General features: G+C 45.8%; 1 protein-coding gene across 5 annotated transcripts in view; it reads right to left on the bottom strand.

Annotated features, from left to right (window-relative positions):
• Window positions 1-16265: 16265 nt before the first annotated feature.
• The window catches only part of LRP1 (LDL receptor related protein 1), a 317944-nt gene continuing 311167 nt past the window's right edge, over window positions 16266-23042 (bottom strand). For all 5 annotated transcript variants that reach the window (XM_079967068.1, XM_079967067.1, XM_079967069.1 and 2 more), the window contains 4 exons: window positions 22361-22425; window positions 20932-21022; window positions 19560-19707; window positions 16266-18287 (listed from right to left, as the gene is read on the bottom strand). In XM_079967068.1, coding sequence (XP_079823194.1) covers window positions 18147-18287; window positions 19560-19707; window positions 20932-21022; window positions 22361-22425 — 445 coding nt within the window. In that variant the 3' untranslated portion in view covers window positions 16266-18146. The remainder of the gene's footprint in view (window positions 18288-19559; window positions 19708-20931; window positions 21023-22360; window positions 22426-23042) is intronic.

Raw genomic sequence — 23042 nt, 5'->3', positions numbered from 1 at the left:
CACAAAGATGCCCTAAAGACAGGTAAGCACAAGACAATGGAGAGGATTTCCCATTTCCTTCCTCTTTGCAGAGAAACATTTGGGAGAGTCAAAATGGTTTCAGGATTGCTCTCCTGTACTATTTCAGATATGTGGTTTATATACTTATCTATGTGTTTGCCTTGTAAATTTATGAACATTTAATTTATATATTTGAGGCCGTAGATTCCTATAACACATATTTATTTCTCATATTTATTATTGTTTTTAAATAATCACAAACTGATGTGATGTGGAAATGTGGAGAGCTGAACTTAAGACTGGAAACATTTAAAAAAAACAACTATTGAGGGGGAACAAACACTAAGAAATCTGCCCATCCCTAGTCGGAACATAGGAAGCTGCCTTAAAGGTAAAGGTAAAGGTACCCCTGCCCGTACGGGCCAGTCTTGACAGACTCTGGGGTTGTGCGCCCATCTCACTTAAGAGGCCAGGGGCCAGCGCTGTCCGGAGACACTTCCGGGTCACGTGGCCAGCGTGACATCGCTGCTCTGGCCAGAGCCAGAGCCAGAGCCAGAGCCAGAGCCGCACACGGAAACACCGTTTACCTTCCCGCTGGTAGGCGGTCCCTATTTATCTACTTGCACCCGGAGGTGCTTTCGAACTGCTAGGTTGGCAGGCGCTGGGACCGAGCAGCGGGAGCGCACCCCGCCGCAGGGATTCGAACCACCGACCTTTCGATCGGCAAGCCCTAGGCGCTGAGTCTTTAACCCACAGCGCCACCTGCGTCCTTAGACCAAGTCAAATGCTTTCTCAACCTGCCGCAGCGGTTCTCAACCTGTGAGTTCTCAACCTGTGAGTCACAACTGCTTTGGGGGCTGAACGACCCTTTCACAGGGGTCACCTAAGAGCAGGGGTCAGCAAGCTTTGGGGGGGAGCCCTCCACCAATGACAGCCTCTGCTGCTCGCAAGGGCAGGCACAGGAGCCACGCTTAGCAGAGCAGCGGCAACACTGGCGCTGGCAGCAGGAGCGGTGGCGGCGGCAAACAGCTTTCTCCGATGAGGGACTGCTGGAAATGCCCTCGGGCAGCTCAGCCCAGCCCCCTTCCTCCTCTCAGCCACGCGCAGCCGCCGCTCCCCCATTGGCCAGGGCCTCAAACCTGAGCAGGCGATTGGCCGGTGATTTACTACACTGAGAGGAGGGGGACGTTCTGCCGCGGTGAGGGGGGGGGAATGTCAGTGGGGGGGGACAGCGCCTGTGCCGCGGGGGAAAAAACCCACAGATTCCCCTTGCCAATCCACAGAACCGGCCATATTGTTTTTGTGATGAATCACTATGCTTTAATTATATTCAATTTGTAACAATGAAAATACATCCTGCATATCAAATATTTACATTACAATTCATAACAGTAGCAAAATTACAGTTATGAAGTAGCACCGAAAATAATTGGTTGTGGGACACCACAACATGAGGAAATGTATTAAAGGGTCGCGGCATTAGGAAGGTTGAGAACCACTGTTCTAGAGCCTCTGGTGGCTCCTGGCCCCTGGCAAGCTTACTTTGGGTATGACGAGAGGGGAACAGGGCGATGGTGTGGGGCCCAGACAGCACCTTGCTCAAGACACGCTGAAACCTGTTGCCAGCCCTTATCTAGCTCAGTATTGTCTGCACACAGAGTGACATCCATTTTGCAGAGTTTCCAACAAAAGTCTTTCCCAGCCCTACCTGGAGATGCCAGGGTTGGAACCGTGGGACCTTCTGCATGCGAAGCAGTGCCTACCAATGAGCGATGGCCCGTTGCCTGAGAGCAGCGTTCTCAGTCTGGTTCAAGCCAGCACTAGTCCACAAGGAAATTAGTTGGTCTTATGAGTAGATCACTGGATCCTATTACCCAGTTTCTGGATAGGACAGTTGCAGGTTGGGAGAGGGATCATAATAATTGGTTTGGTCCATCAGTCCCTGGCTCTCAAGGAGGTACTGGGGTCGTAGTCTTCACTGCACAACTGGATGAACAGCTGCGAGTCTAGGACATGGTTACCCACACCCATAGGAAGGGTTATCAGAAGCCCCTAAGAATGTAAAATAAGCATTCCTCCCCTCCTGTTGTTATTCTTTGTAGCATTAATCAGATCATAAAAACCCATCCCTGTTATATAATCTAGAGCAGTTGTTTTTCCTCAGTGCTTTGTACGTATCCATTTCCTCAATAGTCACCTTATTTGGCATTTGCTAGAAAGGGGCTCCTTCCCTGGTGAAATAGGCCTGCTTTCATCTGAAATAATTTTAAAAAATGCCCACTTTCAAATTTCTTCAACATGCCAGGCATTGTTGACCCTTCCCTTTCTCTTTTCCTTTAATCTACCTGCACTGTGAAAGAGAGTGAACGCTGTGCACTTGATCCTTCTGGGTTCACCTGACATTGGCAGAAGCTTGACAGCACTTTCATTAAAAAGATGGAGAAGTGTGACTGACTGACATCATCACATATCTATAGAACAGTTTTAATTGGGAGAGAGATTTACAATCTTAATTGGAAGTCCCTTCCACAGGTAGGCAGTTGTGTCTTGCCAAAGACTGCATAATGAACCCATGGCAACAGGTGGACTTTGAGGCCCAGTCTCTCTGTGGGGTGGCCATGTGTCCTCCTGTACAGTCCTCTATTTGAAGCTGCCCTGTCCAAGTCTGGTTTAAATGTAAGATGAACCATAAAAAGGTCCAGCATTGAAGCTGCACATCAAAAGTTGAAATCAAGTTTGCTTATTTCAAAGGCATACTGGAAACTCAGTTATGGCAATAAGACCAAGAAGGAACAGCAACTACTAGAATTGTTAACAAGCCCCACTCAGCTCCAGCCTCTTATTGTGCCTTTGAAGAAGGGTTTAATGTTGAAGGAATCAATAAGTGAGGTTTTATATGGCATGGATGGAACTAAAGGTTATCACTTCCTAATTGCTGCAGATCAAATTGCAATTAAAGGATCAGGCACAGAGACTGATTCCAAAGCTGGCCATTCTAGTAGGTATCACAGGCCTTGCTTAGGATTGCCAGCATTTCCTAAGGCTGCTGTGGCTCCACCTGATATCCGAGGCGTAGCAGGGGGCTGGGGGAGGCAATTGTTCTGGGTGCAGTTTTTTTTTGGGGGGGCATTCCTCATGACGCCCTGCCCTATTGCGTCCTTCTCACCATCCTCCAGCTGGAAGACACCATGAGAAGGTTGCAACATCTCACAGCGCCCTGAGAGCCCAGCACCATTTTGGGCCTGCCCTGTTGTGTCCTGTTCACCTGACCTCCAGCTGGAGGGTGGCTTGAGAAGGACGCAACAGGCCTGCGCCCTGCCAACCCCACACATCGCAAAGTGGTGCTGGGCTCACGGGGCGCTGTGAGCGCGCCCCTCAAAGCAGGGCAGCGTCAGCTTGCTGGGCTCCCCACTGTGTGGCTGGGCAGGTGGCACAGCATGGCCCCCCCTAAGGGAATGCTCCACCACTTCCTGATATGCTGGCATAAGATGGTGTTAATTCTTGCTTTCCTGACAAATTCCTGCCTGTCAAGCCAGTGTTTGAGGCACAGAGAGGCCAATAAAAACTGGCAACCCTGAGCGGAGCAAAAAAAAGGACGGGAGCCTGGCATGCCTTTAACAGTGATATAAAGAAGTAATTCCTTCCAGCAAGTTCACCACAAGCTGTACCCAGTCAGTTTCCTGGGAGGAGGAACTGGCTCTTCAACCACTCTGTAGCTCCTTGAGGGGAAGAGGAGTCTCCCAACAGCTCTCAACACCCTTAACAAACTACGGTTCTCAGGATTCTTTGGGGTAGTCATGACTGCTTAATGTGGCAATATAATGCTCCAAATTGGGGTAGGCAACCTAAGGCCCAGGGGGGCCTTCTCAATCCATCCTGCGGACGGTCCAGGATTCAGTGTGTTTTTTCATAAGTAGAATGTGTCCTTTTATTTAAAATGCATCTCTGGGTTATTTATGGGGCATAGGAATTCATCCCCCCCCCAAAAAAAAAATAGTCCGGCCCCCCCACATGGTCTGAGGGACAGTGGACCAGCCCATGGCTGAAAAAGGTTGCTGACCCCTGCTTTAAATGTAAAGTGTGGCAAGGCCTGAGTCACATCTACACTACAATACAAATGGCTTTTGACCTGGAATAGTTTTCCCAAAGTGGGTCCAGAAAATACGTAGAGTGCTGTAAGGTTTAGACTGCTCTGTTAGCGATAGGCACACAGAGGTGGAAAGCCCTGAAGTCCAGTTCTTGTGTCCAGCAGGATCCTTCCACCTGTCCACTGGTTAGTCTATATATAATGCAGACAGCACTATATCACAGACTCATTGGAGAACTGAAGAGGCAAATTTCATTGTGGTTCTGGTAGTGCAAATAGCTCCAATCTCTTTCTCTAATAGTCTTTCTCTCCCTAGCTTGTTTATCATCTAGGGTTAAAATTCCTGAGGTAAATTACTCTCCCCTTAAAAGAAGGGCACAACAACTCCACAACAGAGAGAAATTTGGGTGTAGTGTTCCTCATCCCTACAACTCCATGCTTGGAAAGGCTGCACCTGTTGAATTCTGCATGTCTCCCAGCTTCTGAATGGAGGGGAGAACATTTCCCAGGGTTCCTTGCAGAAATTTAAACCATTTTAAAGTTTTAAATATGGCCATACCAACTGGGGTTGATGGAAACTGTAGCCCAAAACTTCTGGAAGGTACCAGGTTGGGGAAAGCAAATAGGCAATGACCAACTCAGCTGCTGGATTTTGCAAGAGGCACACTTGTGGGGGCAGAATGGGGCCATGTTAAAGAAATGTGGCTGGAAGCATGGAGAGGAAGAAATGCTCTCCAGAAATGCTTCTTCTCGAAGCATGCTCAAGAAGGAAGTTGAGGGAGCTTAAAGATTCTGTGTGGCAAAAGCTTTCGTTTAGAGGCAGATTTAGGGCAGTGCGAAGTAGCGCATGCGCAGAACAGAAGGCGAGAGGAAGCTGCCTGCTGCAATTCTGGCCTCTCACAGAAAGACCAAAGCTCACCCTTGCTTTTATTCTACTGAATCATTTAGTAGATGATAGTATCACAGAGATAGCCATCGTGGTGCCCTCTAGATGTAGCTGAACTACAACTCCCATCAGCCTCAGCCAGCATAGCCAATGGTCTGAACCTTCAAACAATAACAAAGCCAAAGGAAGTTTGGACTATGCTGCAGGGTCTGCCTAGCGATAAACCGACCCAACAGCATGTGACGCAGAGACCCTGGCTGGCTCTCCTTGACAACTAGACGTCTTGCAGATCTGTCCATCTCCTCTTTCTTCAGCATTTGCAAATTTTACATAGAGCAATTCCTAATCTTTGCAGGTTGTTCCTCGTGTGGACTGCCCACTCCTGCTAACATGGGACGCCTCTCTCCCTTCCAGGCATCCCAATCAGACCACTAATGTCAGGGCTATTTTTGACCTTCCTGTTTGTGGTGCTGTGCAGGTCCCATGTCAGGGGTCACCTTTAGGAGAGTGACAAGGCACCGTTCCATATTAATACCTGGCACTGCCCGATCCATCACGTATCGATTTTTAATGTACACCGAGAAACAATTTGTTCTTAGGAGTGGCAGAGGAATGTGAGAGCGAGATGCATATTGGGCCTCGTGGAGGCGAGACAAATGACCTGTGAGTTGATGACGCCCCTCTGCGCCTTTGGGAGCCATCCATCCACCCTCGTGACAGAACCCAGCTCCCCTTGGCTTTGTCCTTGATGACTTCATGCCAGGAAGTTGCAAAACAGAAGCAAGAAAGAGCTTTTTCTCATTTGCTTGTTGGTTTTATCCCATGCCACACCCCTCACTAGCTCCGTCCTGCAACTTAGACTGGGCTGACTTGTCTTGCTTCCTTGGATGGGGGATGGAGAGATGTGTATGCAGAGGCCTGGAGCATAAGTGCTACATCAGTTGCTGCATGCCCCAGGCACCAATGACATGTGGCCCCCGGAAAGTTCCTTGTGGGGATATGTAGTCTTTGGGCCCTTGCAATGAGCCATAAGAGCAGACCCTCCAAGAGTCACTGTTTTCCAGGGTCATCCCTGATTTAGAGAAGCCGTCCTGGTTTCTGATTTGATCCCCGAATGTCCCACTTTTCCTTAGGATGTCCCTATTTTCATTGGAGAAGTGTTGGAGGGTATGGAATTACCCAATACCTGAGCCATCTGAAGGCAATCCTGTATAGGGAAGTTTTAAAAATGTTTAATGTTTTATTATGTTTTTATATATATTGGAGGCTGTCCAGAGTGGCTGGGGCAACCCAGTAAGATGTGTGGGGTATAAATAGTAGAATTATCATTATGGAATTGGATGTCCCTATCATAATGGGAGAAATGTTGGCAGGTATGCAAGAGGTTGTGGCAGGTCATGAAGGTGTTTTGGGGCATGGTCGTGGGGTGGGGAGACACAGCACATCTTCCTGCCTCCAGTCTGTGTGCACATTTAAACAATAAATGTGGGAGAAATGTGATAATTTTAGTAGACTTTTAATTTATTTAATCCTCAGAGGCCACCATTGCTTGATTCCTCTTGGGAGTTATCAGCAAGGATTCCTCCCACACCCATGTCAGTCAATAACTATTGATTGCTCTCTGTTGCCATTGTTGTTTGCACTGGTCACAGAGCTACTAGCCATCCAGCTACACAAAGACACTTCTATAGAGGGGGTTGCCATGTTGGATGAGATACATAAAGCGAATATGTTTGCAGATGACATGCTCTTATTTTTGCAAAACCCCATAACAGCCCTCAAGCCACTTAAGCAACAGTTAGAAATGTACAGTATCACAGGGTAGCAGGATTGCAAATCAACTATTCTAAATCCATGCTCCTTCCTATCAGTTTAGACAACACTACAAGAGACTGGCTACTAGTTAACTCTCCATTTGCCACAGCGCATGGAGGATTTATCTACTAGGTATTAAACCCCTGCAGACACACAACATCTGGGACGCAGAAACCATAGAGGGCTGTATAAAGGCCTTCAACAAGAACTTAGGAAATAGAGACATCTCAGACTTAGCCGGCTTGGGCAAATAGCTGTGATCAAAATGTCAGTGTTACCTAAGTTTTAAAAGTTTTTTCAAGTTTTGCCTATTCCCATCCTTTCTCCTCAGCTAAAGAGATGGCAAATCAAACTCAATACATTTGTGTCATGATGCAAAAAAATCTACAATAAGCAACAAAACTCTTTATAGACATAGAACAAAAGGAGGGATGGGAATGCTCAACTTAATGTTATACTATGCTGCTTTTCAAATCAAATCCTGGTTCCCAATGCTCAGGGGAAGAGAAGAGGACCCTCGGGTCCAACTTGAGATGGTCCCTTCCATACCTTCAATGAGATGCCATCCATTCTTACCTTTGTCCTTGAAGGAGGCAAGGAAAAGAGACAATCCATTTACTAGATCAGTACCGATGCCGTGGAGAACATGGAGCAAAACACTGGCCCCTGGCCCTTCACCAGTGGTCCCATTCCTGGATCACGCAGCTTTCAGACACACAGATATATATAAACAGTTCAGTGATTGAGAGGACCTCATCATTTACACAAACTGTGACCTGCTCCCCGGAGGGAAAGCAATTTCCAAAGAGGAACTGCAAGGAAATGAAAAGGCACTCATACTACCTGGTTTCAGGTAGCTCAAGCTAATTCTTTTGCACTTTGTTTGGAGCACAGGGGAGAGAGTTTGCCTATGCAGACTTACCTTGTTTGAATCCTTATGCATCAGGCCAGCAAATGACCTGAAGGGTGCTGCTTCTCAAATATACAGCAATCTATTAGATCATGAAGTGGGGGGGGGGGCGTGCATGCTAGAGGCCTTCAAATGGTATAGGAATCAGATTCAGGTCACCCAAGTGAAGATCATAAATGGGAGGGTGTCTGGACCACTCCCCTCGCTTGCAGGAGGCCTTGCTCAGGGTCTCCCTCCAATGGCACCGGACGTCAGTCAGGCTGGCAAAAATTAATCCCTCCTTTCTCCTTTATGCTGGAAGGGCTGTGGAAAGTTCAGTTATTCATGTTTTGAGGGAATTCCCTTATGCTAAAAGCATAGAACATTCTCCATTATATCTGCAATTACAGGCCAACCCCTTTCTCCAAATCCTGCCTTAGCCCTTCTATCTTTGGACATAGCTCCCCTCTGCACCACAGCAAACTAGTCATCTTCTTACTGACCGCAGCACAGTTAGCTCAGCAATGGAAGAACCAGATTGAATATTCACCTGAACATATGAGAAAATAATATATGGGATACAAGAACTTCTGAGTGTCTCATCAGACACAGGAGAGCAATTAAAAGCATAATGAATAGAGCAGTGGTGGAGAACCTATGGCACACGTGCCAGAGAGGGCACTCAGAGTCCTCTCTGTGGGCACGTGCGCCATCGCCCCAGCAGGGGGTGGGGGAGGAGGAGGAGGAGGAGGAGAGGAGGGGTCTCGTGCGCCATCCAAAGCCTGCGGCACCAGGGCCTGGGGGGCAAGCGAGGGGCTGAGCAGGCATGACTTTTGATGCGCCAGGGCCTCCCGCCAGTCTGTTTTTCCTACTTTGGAGTAAGCCGTCTTGAGTTCAGCAGGGCTTAACTCCCAGGTCAGTAAGCGTATAAAGACACCAACCTAAGACTGGGCCGCTGGGTTTGCATGTTTGCTGGGCTTCCCGCGGAAGCCAACAGAGAAATTCATTCTGTGGAGGCTGCGATCAAATGGCAGCCAAAGAAACGGCAATAATAATAATAATAATAATAATAATAATAATAATAATAATAATAATATTTATACCCCATCCATCTCGCTGGGTTTATTTATTTATATTTATTTGTATGTGCACATGCAGACAATCATTACTATCTCATGTTAAAAATTGGAAGAGGGTGGCTCTCAGTACAGCCCTCCAGTGTACACGAGTGGCCAAAATTATGGAACCTTCTGGAAAAAATGTATTTCCGAGATTTGATGGCCCATAACACCACTTTGTTTGGGAGTAATACCAGTGCTTTTTTTCTGTGGGGATGCAGGGGGACACATACCCCTAAACGTTTTGTGAATTTAAAGGGAGAAGAAATTCACTGTATATATTTTTCCCGATTTGAACTGCATTTAATTTTCCCCCGGTGGTGATTTTCTTGGGTCAAAATGAGAGTACCCCTAAACATTTTTTTAGAAAAAAAAGCACTGTTATACCATAAAATTATATATCAATTGAAAGATAATTTAATGAAGAATGTAATGCAATAACTTTTATGAAGGATTATTTATTACAACAGTGGCCCTAAAGAAGAAACGTGAAACACACAGGGGGAAAAAATGAGGTTAAATTGCCATGTTGGCACTTTGCGATAAATAAGTGGGTTTTGGGTTGCAGTTTGGGCACTCGGTCTCTAAAAGGTTCGCCATCACTGGAAAATTGGTTTCCAGGTGGAAAAATCAAAATTGGAAACAGAACTGTTAGAACCCAATGCTAAAATATTATCAAGAATGTATAACTTGCTGTTGAAATGGAATACGCAGGATGAAACGGTTAAATCAGCTATGATCAAGTGGGCTCAAGATATTGGTCATAACATTATGTTTGCTGACTGGGAACAGTTGTGGACCACCGGCATGAAATTTACGGCATGTAATGCCCTAAGAGAGAATATTATGAAAATGATTTATAGGTGGTACATGACCCCAGTCAAGCTTGCAAAAATTTACCACTTGCCTGATAATAAATGTTGGAAATGTAAAGAAACTGAAGGTACATTCTTTCACCTTTGGTGGACGTGCCCAAGGATTAAGGCTTTCTGGGAGATGATCTATAATGAAATGAAAATGGTATTTAAGTATACCTTCCTGAAGAAACCAGGGGCGTTTCTCCTGGGCATGGTCGGCCAATTGGTGCCAAAGAAGGACAGAACTTTCTTTATGTACGCTACAACAACAGCAAGAATACTCATCGCAAAGTATTGGAAGACAGAAGATCTACCCACCGTTGAAGAATGGCAGATGAAAGTTATAGACTATATGGGACTGGCAGAAATGACTGGCAGAATCCGAGACCAGGGAAAAGAGATGGCGGAAGAAGATTGGAAGAAATTTAAGGATTATCTTAAGAAATATTGTAAAATCATTGAATGGTAGAACGATGTTGATTTAGAAATTAAGGGGTTTTCAGCTGTAATGATTAGGTATTAAGAAAAGAAAGATTAAAAATTAAACAGAAATTAGGGGAAGGATTTGCTGAATTGATTCAATTAGAGATTGGAATACAGGAAGGGGAGGCATGAGGAGGTCGGGAAAGTAAGTTTTATGAATATAAGGGATTGAAATTATACTTGTTATTGTATGTGTTTTGTATGTTTTGTATGTATTTTTTTTCTCTTCTTTCTTGTTTTTTCTATTTTAGAGAACTCTTTGAAAACTTTAATAAATATTTTATAAAATAAATAAAAATAAATAAAAATAAATAAATAAATAAAATAAAAGGTTCGCCATCACTGGAATAGAGACACCTTCCAAGAAACATGGACCCATTTTGTTAATGACAAAAATCCAGACCTTCTTATACCAACCATTCTATATTCTCAATGGAGGGGTTACATAAAGTAATATGTTTGAATGTTGAATGTGTAAGTGTATGTCTAGAAACAATGGATAAAACAAACGCCATTAGATGCACTGCTGGATCAGTGTTTAATGGTTATTGTATTTTTATTTGTTTTAAAACCAATAAAAATGTTTCTTTAAAAAAACTTTTTTCTTAATTTACATTACACATTGTGCAAAAGCTGCAGTCTAATAACATGTACTTACCTCAGATTAGGGACGCGGGTGGCACTGTGGTCTAAACCACTGAGCCTAGGGCTTGCCGATCAGAAGGTTGGCGGTTCGAATCCCTGCGACAGGGTGAGCTCCCATTGCTTGGTCCCTGCTCCTGCCAACCTAGCAGTTTGAAAGCACAAAAGTCCAAGTAGATAAATAGGTACCACTCCAGCGGGAAGGTAAACGGCGTTTCCGTGTGCTGCTCTGGTTTCGCCAGAAGCAGCTTAGTCATCCTGGCCACATGACCCAGAAGCTGTCTGTGGAAAAACACTGGCTCCCTTGGCCTATAGAGTGAGAAGAGCGCGCAACCCCAGAGTCATCTGCAACTGGACCTAACGGTCAGGGGTACCTTTATCTTTACCTCAGATTAAGATCCACCAGGGACTTGCTTCTGAGCAGATATGCACAGAATTGTGATGCTGGCAGACTTTTGATTCCTGTTCCTGCCTTAATCAAGACAGCTCAGCTACTACTAGGTCCCTGCTGTTCCTTCCACTCAGGTCTGACCCATCAGGGTTGCTCCCTCGGTCCCTTCTTGCTCTGGCCTCAAATCCAATGTCCCCAGGCTTTTGGGCAATGAACTAAAAGCAAGCAAGCAAACAAAACTCCTATATTGGGCGGGAATTATAGAAAAGGAGGAGCCTACTTGGTTAACAGGTAGTGAATTCACACATCCATGTTTATCTCTTGGTGACTGCAGCATCAAGCAATGACTTGCATGAGTGAAACATCCATTATAGATCAAACACCACAGAAGGAGCTTTTGTGTAGTCATATACTACCGCAAGCACAATGCTTTTCTGTGGAGACGCTTCACACATTTGGCTCAGAGTTCTTGAATGATTCTTTTTTTCCTTTTGGCTGATAGCTGTATGATTCAGACCTGACACCTATTTCAAGTAATAATTTTTGACATGTAAAGGTCTCCACGTTGGGCATTTCCCCTTCAGTTTTGTTTAATGCTCCTATTACATATTGGGAATGAATACATAAAGCCACCACTGTTAACACATTCATTTGCAAATCTTTTCTATAGACCTGCCACCTGGCTGGTCTTCAATGGCTCTGATTGACTACTTACTTACCTTTAATGCCATATTTCCTAGAGCTGTTTAAAAACTGCCAGAGGAAAACCTAGTTTCAGGACACAGTAGGAGGTGAGATTACTGTGTGGATTCAAGGCATTCTCTAGGCCCAAACTGAAAGGAAGATGTCTCCTGAAATCTGCCCTGGGTGCTTAAAGAGGAAGAAAAAGGAGTATTCTATTTGTTGGGAGGTGTTGTTGTTTTTTAAGCCCAGAAAATATGTAGCAAGGCATTAAACATATGTGCTAAGCCTTGGAGCACCATGGCTTGGAGTGCATGATGAATGTACAAAAATTGTGCGTCTGTAGATGTGTACAACACGCTGGGTACATGATGGCGATTGTGAGAAGATGGAAGAAAACAATGGGGACAGATTTGTGTACCATGTGACTGTGATGCAGAATAGTGGTTCCTAAAAAGGGAGATTGGACTCTAATTGAAAGCACCTCTAGTAGGCTCACTTAGGCTGGAAAAAACAGGGTGTGAAAGCAGACCTGGGGCACTCAGAGCCAGTGGCGTAGCGTGGGGGGTGCAGGGGGGCTGGCCGCACCAGGCGCAACATCTGGGGGTTAGGGTTAGGGGGCGCAAATCCACGGGTTAGGGGGCGCAAATCCATGGGTTAGGGGGCGCAAATTACTTGCCTTGCCCCGGGTGCTGACAACCCACGCTACGCCACTGCTCAGAGCAGACCCGTGGAAATGGATAGGCAAGGATACATCAGGCCAATATATTTCAGCAGGTCCCCTCTGAGTAAAACTTAGCTGAATACCACTCTTTGTCTACATTGTGGAATATTGAGATGGCAGTGAGCTGCACCACTGGCAGCTACAGGTGAGAGATGCCCGGGGGTAATGTAACTACCTGCCAGGCTGGTAGTGGGGAGTTACATTCCCCCCAGGTATCTCCCACCTGTAGCTGCCAGTGGTGCAGCTCACCACTAAATTAGCCCAGGAGAAAGATTATTCCCCTGTCCTTTCTCCTATCATACCAGATTTCCACAATCAGGGAGATTTCTTCTCCTGCATATATAAATCAGGCTTCAGAATTCTGACCCTACCTGTGAACTCCTTTCCATGCAAAGAATGGGCAGTGGACCAGGCCAGACTAGGGACCCTTGCAAATGACCCACCTCACTCAGTTCCAGAGTTGGTCCTGCTTGCTGGGGCTTAAGCTTCTGGCCTGGAAGCCATATTTTCTAACTGGGATGTACTGTCAGTGCCACATGACTGGAAGCTGGCTGTGGTTATTTAGTGGTTAAATAAGAGTCTTTTATTGTAAAGGGTAGCCATCATTCAGAAGGCCCTTTCATTATCTGAGTGCCTTTGAACACCCTTTATCTTAGACACCACAACTTCAAAATGGGAAACTGGAGTGATGTAAACCCAGTTAAGATGGGTTTGTTCAAAGCTGTTTTGTGTATCAGATGTGCATGTGTTATAGTGTTTGGAAGGTTTTGTGATGCAGTGTGAGAAAATTGCATCATTCTGAAGGATGTGTGCATGCAGTGCAGCACAGGACTGTGTGCAAGCCCATTTTCTCGATACGATGGCTATTGAGCCACTGGCGATGGCCTTCTCCAGCTTTGGCATCAGCAGGACCTCATATCTGAAGCTGTTGCTGCCACCTTGTGGCCAATATGGAAATTTCAAACCTTTGCTGATGCCTTCCAAAGCTCAGACAAATATGAAAAAAGGGAAACTCTCTTGGACTGGAGTAATCTAATACCTGGGACCATCTAAGCATAATCATGCTAGGTTTCAGCCTTGGGAATGTTATGGTGTCCAGAACATTGTTTATAGTATCAAAACCGTTTTGGTCAGGTTCAATAGGAATTAGTGCTGACAGGGGTCAGAAGGGTGAAGGTCCAAATCCTCCCTGTGTTAAAAAAAAATAAAAATCTGGAGTATGCAGCATATTAAAACTATTAATTTAGGTGCCCAGCTGTATAAATGGAACGTGCTCGAGCAACCTGAAGCCCCAATTGTCATGGCAAAATCCATCACAAGAACCACACACACACTACAAAAGCAGGAGCTTAGAAGGGAACCATCCCCACCTCCATAGTATGGTCCAGACTAGCTGCAGTTGGCAAGCTAACAGTCCTTTTCCCTGCATCATTCTCCCACAAGTCCCCTTTTCTTCTCTATCAGCTGCTGCAAGACTGATTTCATCGCAGGTGAAGGTAGGTTGCATACAGGACCGAGGGAAGAGTGGTGCAGTGGTTAGAATGCTGGACCTGGGAGTCTGGAGCTCTAGCCCCACTCAGCCATGAAGTCCACTGGGTAACCTAGGGCCAGTGACTGTGTCTCAGTCTAACCTACATCACAGGGCTGCTGTGGGGATAAAATGAGAACCACGTACTCCACCTTGAGCTCCTTGGATGAAAAGTAGGATGTAAATGTACCAAACAAATAATAAGGAAAAGCACACGTGGCTGCTTATTTTCTTGCCATTTCCAGAGTGTTGGAAATGGGCAGACACAATGTTTGGATTAGGAAGCCATCTGGAGTAGCAGGAAGAGGCACCCAAATACATCCATGAAATCTCCCTCCTTCTGGAATTTGATGCTAAAATGGAGACAGTTGCCCTTACAAGAGCTGCTGTTGAGGTTTGAAGCTTTGTGGAAGTTCATAAGGTTGACTGATCAAGGATCCCGATGTTTGTGCAATGCTTGTGTGAATCTTCATGTTGACATGCCTAGGCAATGCATGTTCCATCCGTGTTCTTGTAACACTGCTTCACTACAAATGGAGCTATTAAATAGGTCACCCCATATTATAAAGTAGTTGTGTTCTAAGTTATCTATCAAGCACTGCTAGTCGTTTCTCTTTGTTTTCCAATGTATAAGGTTGCCATATGTCCCTTTTTTCCTGGACATATCCTCTTTTTCAGGCTTAAAATTACTGTCCAGGCGGATTTTTAAAATTTGGCAGAAAGCGTGGAACCTGGAGGCCCAGAGCGGGCAGCATGAGAGTCTCTCCCTTGTACTGAGCTGCTGCTACTGCCGCCTTTGCAGAGAAGAGGCTGAGAGGGATCGGAAGGGCGGAGGCGGCCATGTGGAGACGCACTGCTCAGAATAGGTCCGATCCTGGGACAGATCTGCTGAGGAGGAACGTGAGAGCCCTTGGGGGACCATGTGGCAAGGCAGTGAGGCAGGCGATGTGGGGGCACTTTCCCACCCACCTTGCCAATGTGAGGAGAAGGGAGAGAGCTGTGTTAATTCTCAGCTGAGTATACCAGGACTCAGAGCCAGGAGGAGCCTCACACCAGCTGATTAAATTCTTACCTCCAAAAATTTTAACCTTTTAACTTTTAATTTTTTGTTTATTCCTTCACACCTTAATTTGAACCTCCATTTTGATTTTGCATTTTTAACACCAAAGAAGGGGGGGGGGAATATTTTCATTTTCATTTTGTAACTTCACCTCCCATTTTTAACATGATTCTCTGTCTTGAACTCTGACTTTTACCTCCAAACCTACTCTTGCACATTTTACATTAATTCAATCGTTTAATCCCCACCTTTCCTTTCAATCTTCACCTATCTTCTCATTCTATTATTCTACACCCACACACACCTCCCCTCCCCTTATATGAGTGCATAGATACACACAAATACAGACACATACGAGGGATGCCATATGTCGGGTTAAAAGTCCGATCCGTAGTTAAAAGCAGAAGTTGGCAAATGTGTCCTCTTTTTTGCTCTTCAAAATATGGCAACCCTACCAATGTATTTCTTATATAAAAAAAAATAGGTGTGGTGTGAGCAAATTTAATTCTGAAAGTTTGGCCCACAGGAAAGGTTTAAGAAGCCCAGGGCCGTGCTAGCTGTGGCTGACAGGGAGTTGGGAGTGCATCAACATCTAGGGCAGAGCTTTCCAAACTGTGTGTTGCGACACACTGATGTGTAGGTGTCTCATGCGAATGTTCCCCACGCTCCTTCCAAGGCTGAAAAGGGTTTAGTTTAACCTCTGGTTTGCTAGTAAAACTGAAATACGGTGTTGCAAAATGATGCATGCCTAAAAAGCATGTCACCAACATGAAAAGTCTGGAAAGCTCTGATCTAGAGGGTTCACAGCGTCCTCAGCATTGCTCAGGCCAATCTGTTTGCCTAGCCCATAGCCTGCCTGCTATCAAGAAAGGCAGAAATGAAAGCCTGCAACCAGACAGAGGTAGTTATATCTGTAAAGAGTCTCTGGGTCAAAGCCCAGTTTACAAACACAAAGTTTACAACGTCTCTTCCTGCACTGGAAGCACACAGTTTGGTTCAGCTTGAACATCACAGTGTTGCTCATTTGTAGTGCACAGCTTCCCTAGGAAAAAATCTTAACCCAAAGTAAAGAAGCAACGGCCAAAAAACAAAACAAAAACACAGTTAAGTTTTTTTAAATTTTATTTATAACAATATCTGGGTTTTTTGTTTTTTTTTTTGTTTTTTTGTTTTTTTTTTAGTTGTAAAGTAATCCGGCAAAAATTATTAAAACATTTGGCTCCCCCCTCCCACAAAAAAGGCTGAGGAGACCTCCTTCCCTCCCCCCACATGCGTGTAATTTCTAATATAAAAGCTAGTTCATCTTATTTATTTGTTTTTTTGATCTGTTTTCATCTTTTAAAAAAAGCATGTTGGAGAGAAACCAAAGTTGAAACCATGTCGAACCTCTTTCCAGAACAGGATGGCAGAAGTTGCAGCAATGGAGGGAGGGGTGGGGGGAACAGGAAAGGGGGGCAGGAGAGACTGCTGTGAACTCTTGATTAGTCTCAGGCACAGATGCTAAAATAAAGTGGAATATAGGCAAAATAATACGGAATAAAAATGATTCCAGGAAATAAAATGCTATCAGAAATATGATTAGTGTGAAGGGGCAGGGAGTGGGGGAGGGCTTGGTGGATTATAAGTAGATTAGAAATTTATGGTAGGGGGGAGTTAAGGAGTTAGCTGGGTGCAGTAACACAAAGGGCTGTTATTGGTGGGATTTCTGAAGGTTGCTGGGGAAAGGTGGCTGCGGTTGATGGATGTGGCATCTACACCAGTGGTTCTTAAACTGCAGCCCACAGATGAACCTTTAGATGGTCCATGAGATCATGCTGGAAATATTGCAGGCCTTTTTAAAAGCAGTGTGACAAATGCCAAATTAAGAATTTAGCTCCTTTGGCACTTTGTTACAACTACTGAATGCACAGTGGGAAACGGAGAAGGCGCATCACGAGGTTTGCACACACTATTGAAAAGTTTGCCACTTTAAACGCATTATTATTCACAGACTCTTTCCTAGAATTTCTGCAGAACTTGAAGTAAGATTGGTGAAGTTTCTACAGGGGCTTCAAGCATCCAAAGGGCACTGTTGGATTTCACCCAATGCAAAATTTGAAATGAATGAGAGTATTCCCTTTTCCAGTCTAAACATCCGAGGAACTCTGAATGAAGCCAAAAGTGTTTCAATAAGATTAGTGAAATTCCTTGGAGATGGGCGAGTGAGTGCACCTCCCTACCACAAATTTCCGTAATTCCAAGCTAGATCTGAATGTAGAAGTGTGGGATGGGGGCTGCAACGTAAGAAGAAGTGGCAGCCCAAAAAGAACAAAGCCAAAACCACACACCCAATGCATTAAAATTTAAGAACCACTGGTGTTCACAGCAAGGGTACCTTTAGTATAACAAAGTGTGCATTAAGGTATTGTCAGACTGGTATTATCACTGTGGTCCACATTCTATCAAATCAGTAAGTTTTTCTGGGGAAAAGAGGGAAGAAGCAGAATTCTCCCTCACCCCCAAAATCTGCCAACCCCTTATTTTCCTGACGCTCCTTCAATTGCCTTCTTCCTAACAGTTTTGCCCCAAGTTTTGCTCAATGGCACCCCAAGAAAGGTGTAACATTTATATAAGTTTCTGAAAGGCTGGCAACCTCAAGCCACCTGCACAAGGAAGCAAAGGTGAGTTGGTTTGTGCGGTGAAGAAAAAGGATGCAGCCAGATAAGACCATGGAGCCCTTCAACCCAAATGAGGGTCTTCTTGGTTTCTCGACCACCTCCCAATGTTGCTTTAACTTCGTCCATCCCAAAGTCCAGTGACAGAGATTCAGCGGCTGGTAGATGAAAGGGAATATACAGGTAATAATACTGCTCACATATAAAAGTAATAATCCTTCATTTGTACATTTATACAGTATCTCTTGCTCCCCACCCCCCACCCTCCCCAAGCCATCTTGTCTCTTTCCGTCTGGCCTCTGTCTGGGCTGGTGGCCCATTCCCCCAGGCCCTATGCCAAGGGGTTGCCAAGATCATTGTCTGCTCCTCTGGACAGCAGCTCCCGCTTTTCATCTGTGCTGGCTAGTGAGTTGCGGCTATTGTGGGCTCCCATGTAGAGTGTGGCATACACTGGGTTTGTGAAGTTTGTGGGCTGGAGGAAAAGGAGGAAAAGAGAGAGTGTGAGAGACTTCTGGGGAAGAGGGTAGAGGTGGCTTCTCAGGAGATTTCCCCCAGTCCCTTTTCCTCCACCCGCCCCCCCCCCCCGGCTCTCCTCAGGGATGACCATTCCATAATTTCCCACCAAGGTGTGGCAACAGCAAACGTCACATTTCAGCAGCCATGTATTGAGAGAAGGTGGTGAGTCTTTCTTTCAGACTTTGTTAACTGTGAGCCTAGAATATGGATGGTTTAATACAAATCCACCACTAATGCAGTATTATTGCACCCATGATATATTGGAGAATACAGCTGCCCAAAAAACTACCAGTCTGAAGGGGGCAAAACGTTACTCCTAGGAGCATTCTGTCCAAGGAGCAAAGCAGAGTAACTAAGTCGCTGCACCAAGTGATGGCAAGGTGCTTTCTTTTTGGTAAAAGATGCTGGTCCTTGGTTTCTTCATAGGTAGTACCACCACCCCTGAACATTATTAAAATTTGCCCACCCCCTGGCAAAGACAGATACAATCTTCAGGGGGCATTTTTGCCCCACCCCCTAAAACTAAGTCTGGATGCCTCAACTAGTACTTCAACCTATCCTTAGTTAAGGCCAACAAGGGCAAGGAGGAAGGAATTTGCTCCAGAGAGTGAAGGTGAACACGCGACTCCCTGGGTGTGCTTGTGATCTCTTAACAATGAAGCTTTCCACCTGGCACTGGTCTTTAGTTCCAAAGAGTTTCATCAGTTTCTTGGCCTTGTAGAAGCACCACGTTTGAATTGTGAAGAAAACACATGCAGAGGTGATACCACCTCAAATCGAAGCATCTTCTGAGAGCAGTGTTTATTGTTTGCTTTTGTGGAATCAGACAAACACTAGCTATTTATAATTTTGCAAGACTTGCAAGCCTGTTGCTGGCTGCCCAAATTGTGGGGACAGAACCAGATACACGCTAGGATTAAAAACAACTTCCCTGGGGTTTGTGAAGGATGTGTCTTCTTGGGGCCCTGGCCTCAAAAAGGCTCAGCACCCTCAAAGCAAAGGGTCCCCAAGATCCTCTGATTCCAAGCTGGCCTTATATTGGGCTCTACTTTATTCATTCTGTTATTCCCTCTGTGCACCCTGCCACGTTTGCCTTCCAGCCCCTGCAAGGTGCTTTTGTTCACTCCTTTTCCCTTCTCCACCTCCAGAGGACTTTGGAGTCCTTTCTCCAAAGCAAACTCAAACAGCCTTTGCATGTTAGTCTGTCTCCCTGCTCCCGCTTCCAAACCTTGTCGGGGTCAAGGGCGAAGTCAGCATCTAGCAGGTCCCCCACATCATCTGCGTCGGGGTCCCCTTCGTACATCTTATAGGTGGGGTTGCCGATCTCCACGTTCATGGCACCGTTGGTCATGCGCTGGTGCTGGAAGCCTTTGGCTCTGGGGATGAGGAAGAACAGGGATAAAGTGGAGGTCAAGGTGGGCTTATCATGCTGTTCAGAGTGGGGAGGAGCAGCAGTGACTAGACATTCAGGGCACTGTTCTCAGCAAATGCCAAGGTTGTACAAATGCTAATGGGGGGGGGGGCACTTGCAAGAAATCATTGGCAGGAGGGTGGGGTGCTTAATGTCTTCTGCATCTACTGATTACTGTATGCAAATACACCCCTCCAGAAAAAACACACAAGTATATTTAAAAAGTGAGTGCATCTGCAGGAAAGAACTAGCAGCAGAGGGAAGTTAAGCACCCTTCCCTACCCCACTTTATGTTACAATGAAATCAGAGCATGATGGAACCCCAGGCTTCCTTTGTAATGGTGTAGCCCTGCCCTCAGTAGAAAGGATTATGACATCAACTGTCATATGTGTGAGTAATGGGAGAGTCACTGTCAATCCAAGTAGAGAGTACTTGGTTTCATGGGCCAATGGTCTGACTCAGGATAAAGTACCAAGATATGAAGGGATTGGAATGGGAGGCTGATGAGCAGCATTTTGCATCCATCCCTGATTGAACAGAACTAGATTTAGCATGCAGTTCACCGGCAGAGTCTATGCTGAAAACAGGTGCAAACTGGTCTCTTGTTTACTTCCATCTTGGCCATCATGGCCACTGGCCATGGACAGAGCTGGTCTGCCTCTACTAGCCCAAACTTTTGAGTATCCCACCATGTGTTTCTATTGCACTGCAGCAGACCTGATGATCTGTATGCTGAGCTGAAAATGTGTTTCCCCTCTTTATGGGTGTGACCCCTTAGTATGTTCTTGGGAAGCATGAGAGTTCAAAAAAGATCCAAGAGGGCAGCAGGCAGGGCAGCTTCATCCACACACCTCTCCCACAGAGAACCCAGATACCCCACTAGGGCTCTAAATATACCATGACATGAGGCAGATGTACAATTGACCCAAGACGAATGTGGCCTCAGCAATGAGAAGCAGAATTGCAGCAGGTTGAAGCACGGACACGATCAAGATTCATTCCCTGTTCATGGATGGTTACATCATGGGATGTGGGGGGCCAAGAGGAGGTTTTGTGTTTATGCAAGAGGAAGTCTGGCTTAGTTTAATATGCAACACAGAATCTAAAAGCTCCCCCATCTCCATGGCAGTAGATATGCAACACACTCAAACGCCACCCACAGTCACCATTTCTGAGTGCTTTGCTTACCCTTTAATCCGTTTCTTGTACCAGACCACAGCTCCTGCCACCAGTATCACCAGCAGCAGTAGGAGGATTGGGATGATGATGGACACGGTTCCTACAGGAGGTGGGGAAACACTGGTCACTGACTAGGAACCATCCCTCGTGGCCCACACCCCAAGACAGAGCAAAGATCTCATCAACACTAAATATGCACAGCCTGTCCCTTATGTCTGCATATATATTTACCTTTCTGGGCAAGATGGATAGATATGTACTCAAATATCCAAGAAGCAAAGGCATCTCATTTCCCTCTAGGTTCAAATGAGAACCAGTGTGGTGCATCGATTACCTTATCAGGCTAGCACAGGAGAGACCCAAGTTCAAATCTCCACTCAGTTTACCTCTGACCGGTTAATACCATCTCCCAGCCTAAGCTACCTCACAGGGCAGCTTGTGAGGATAAAATGGGGCTGGGATGAGAAAACCCCACATCTGCCACCCTGAGCTCCTTGGAGGAAAGGTTAAGGTATAAATATAATGAACAGAGACAGTTTTCAGTGCAGGTGAATGGAAAGCATTCACTAGTACTGTACAGGGAAGAGAAAAAGGTGCAATCTGGAAAACGCTACACCAACACACCTCTAGCTAGGAAATACACCAAAGACCTCCCTCAGTCTTTGTGAAGACATTTCACTTGATAATCTGATAGAATGTAAGCCTATCCATGAATTTTTAAAAAGTAAAAAAGTTTTCTATCCTGCAGCATTTCTGGGATGTTTACGTGTAGGCCAAGTATTTTTCGCTTTGACAATGGACACTCACAAACGTTTGTGGAATCTGGACCTAAAAAGCCCCCCCCCCCCCCACCTGCAAATAATTTAATAAATGGGCGCATTTCTCACAAGGTGGACATGCCAGGAGGCAGATTTCATGCGCCACTGAGGGCAGCAGAGTGGCAGGGAGACAGAGCTGACCCACAGGACACAATCCGCTGAGATGTTTCTTCTGCACAAACAGAGCTGAACGAGAACACAACCATGTGCTTCCTTTCACAGAGGGCAAGTCTATCAATGGTTTCTAGTCAAGGTGTCTCCATGTCGCCTCCAGCCTATGAGGCAGAGTTGCAGGGAGCATGAGCTGTGCTTGTCTCCTGCTGAATCTAGCAGGGCTCCTCTTATGCTTAGTGCTTCCTATTCATTTAAACAAGACATGTGGAGGAGCCTCCAAGTGGATTGTTCCCCTGTGTGAGGAAGGGAATAACCATTTGAATATACTGCCTCAAGGACCAGAATGCCATGGGCCATGTCCCTCTGGCTGGTATGGAAAAGTCACCACCCCTGCATGAACAGGTGCTCCCTGACTCTCTCCAGCTGCAGCCCACATCCACCTGACACACTCACATGCCCCCCATCAACCCCTACAGCGGCTGCCCTTGAGCCCCCGCTCTACATACGGTTGCTCTGCTGCTCGTTGCTCGCAGATCTCTCACAGCGCTCCCCTGTCATCTCCAATGTGCACCTGAAAAGCAAAAGGCATGTGGGTGTTTGTGGCTGTGGGATGGATACAAGCAAGAACTTCCTTGGGCAAGGAATATGCTGAAAAAGTGGTGTGAGGAGAGAGAGAGAAGGGGGGCAGATTATGCTGAGGAGAACACTGGAGTAGCTGAATGGAACTCATGAGATACAGGGAAGCCAGGGAAGCTGCAGGAAGGGTGTGCAGATTGTGCCATAATCCAGCATACAGGAGTATCTCTCATGCAAAGCCCATCTTGGAAGGAACACAAGAAGCTGCCTTATACTGAGTTGGGTCCATCTAACTCAGTATTGTCCACAGAGATTGGTAGTGGCTCTCCAGAGCTTCAGAAAGAGGTTTCTCCCAGTTCTATCTGGAGATGGCCAGGGACTGAACCCGGGACCTTCTACATGCAAGCCAAATGCGCTACCATTGAGCTATGGCCCTTTTCCCTATGGGGCAAAATAAGGGAAATGGCAGACAGGTCACATGAGATGGACAGCAGGAAAACTACGCAATTCAAGGAAACAGGTTATTTAGGAGCATGCCTGTCTTAGTATGGAGGTGGGCTTGGAATTTGTGAGTTAGGAGAGCACAGGATAGGAAGCTGGGTGAAGACTTGT

This window comes from Podarcis cretensis (genome assembly GCF_951804945.1).
Source record: "Podarcis cretensis genome assembly, chromosome: 2".
Taxonomy (NCBI): domain Eukaryota; kingdom Metazoa; phylum Chordata; class Lepidosauria; order Squamata; family Lacertidae; genus Podarcis; species Podarcis cretensis.
This window is presented reverse-complemented; position numbering and strand designations above follow the sequence as displayed.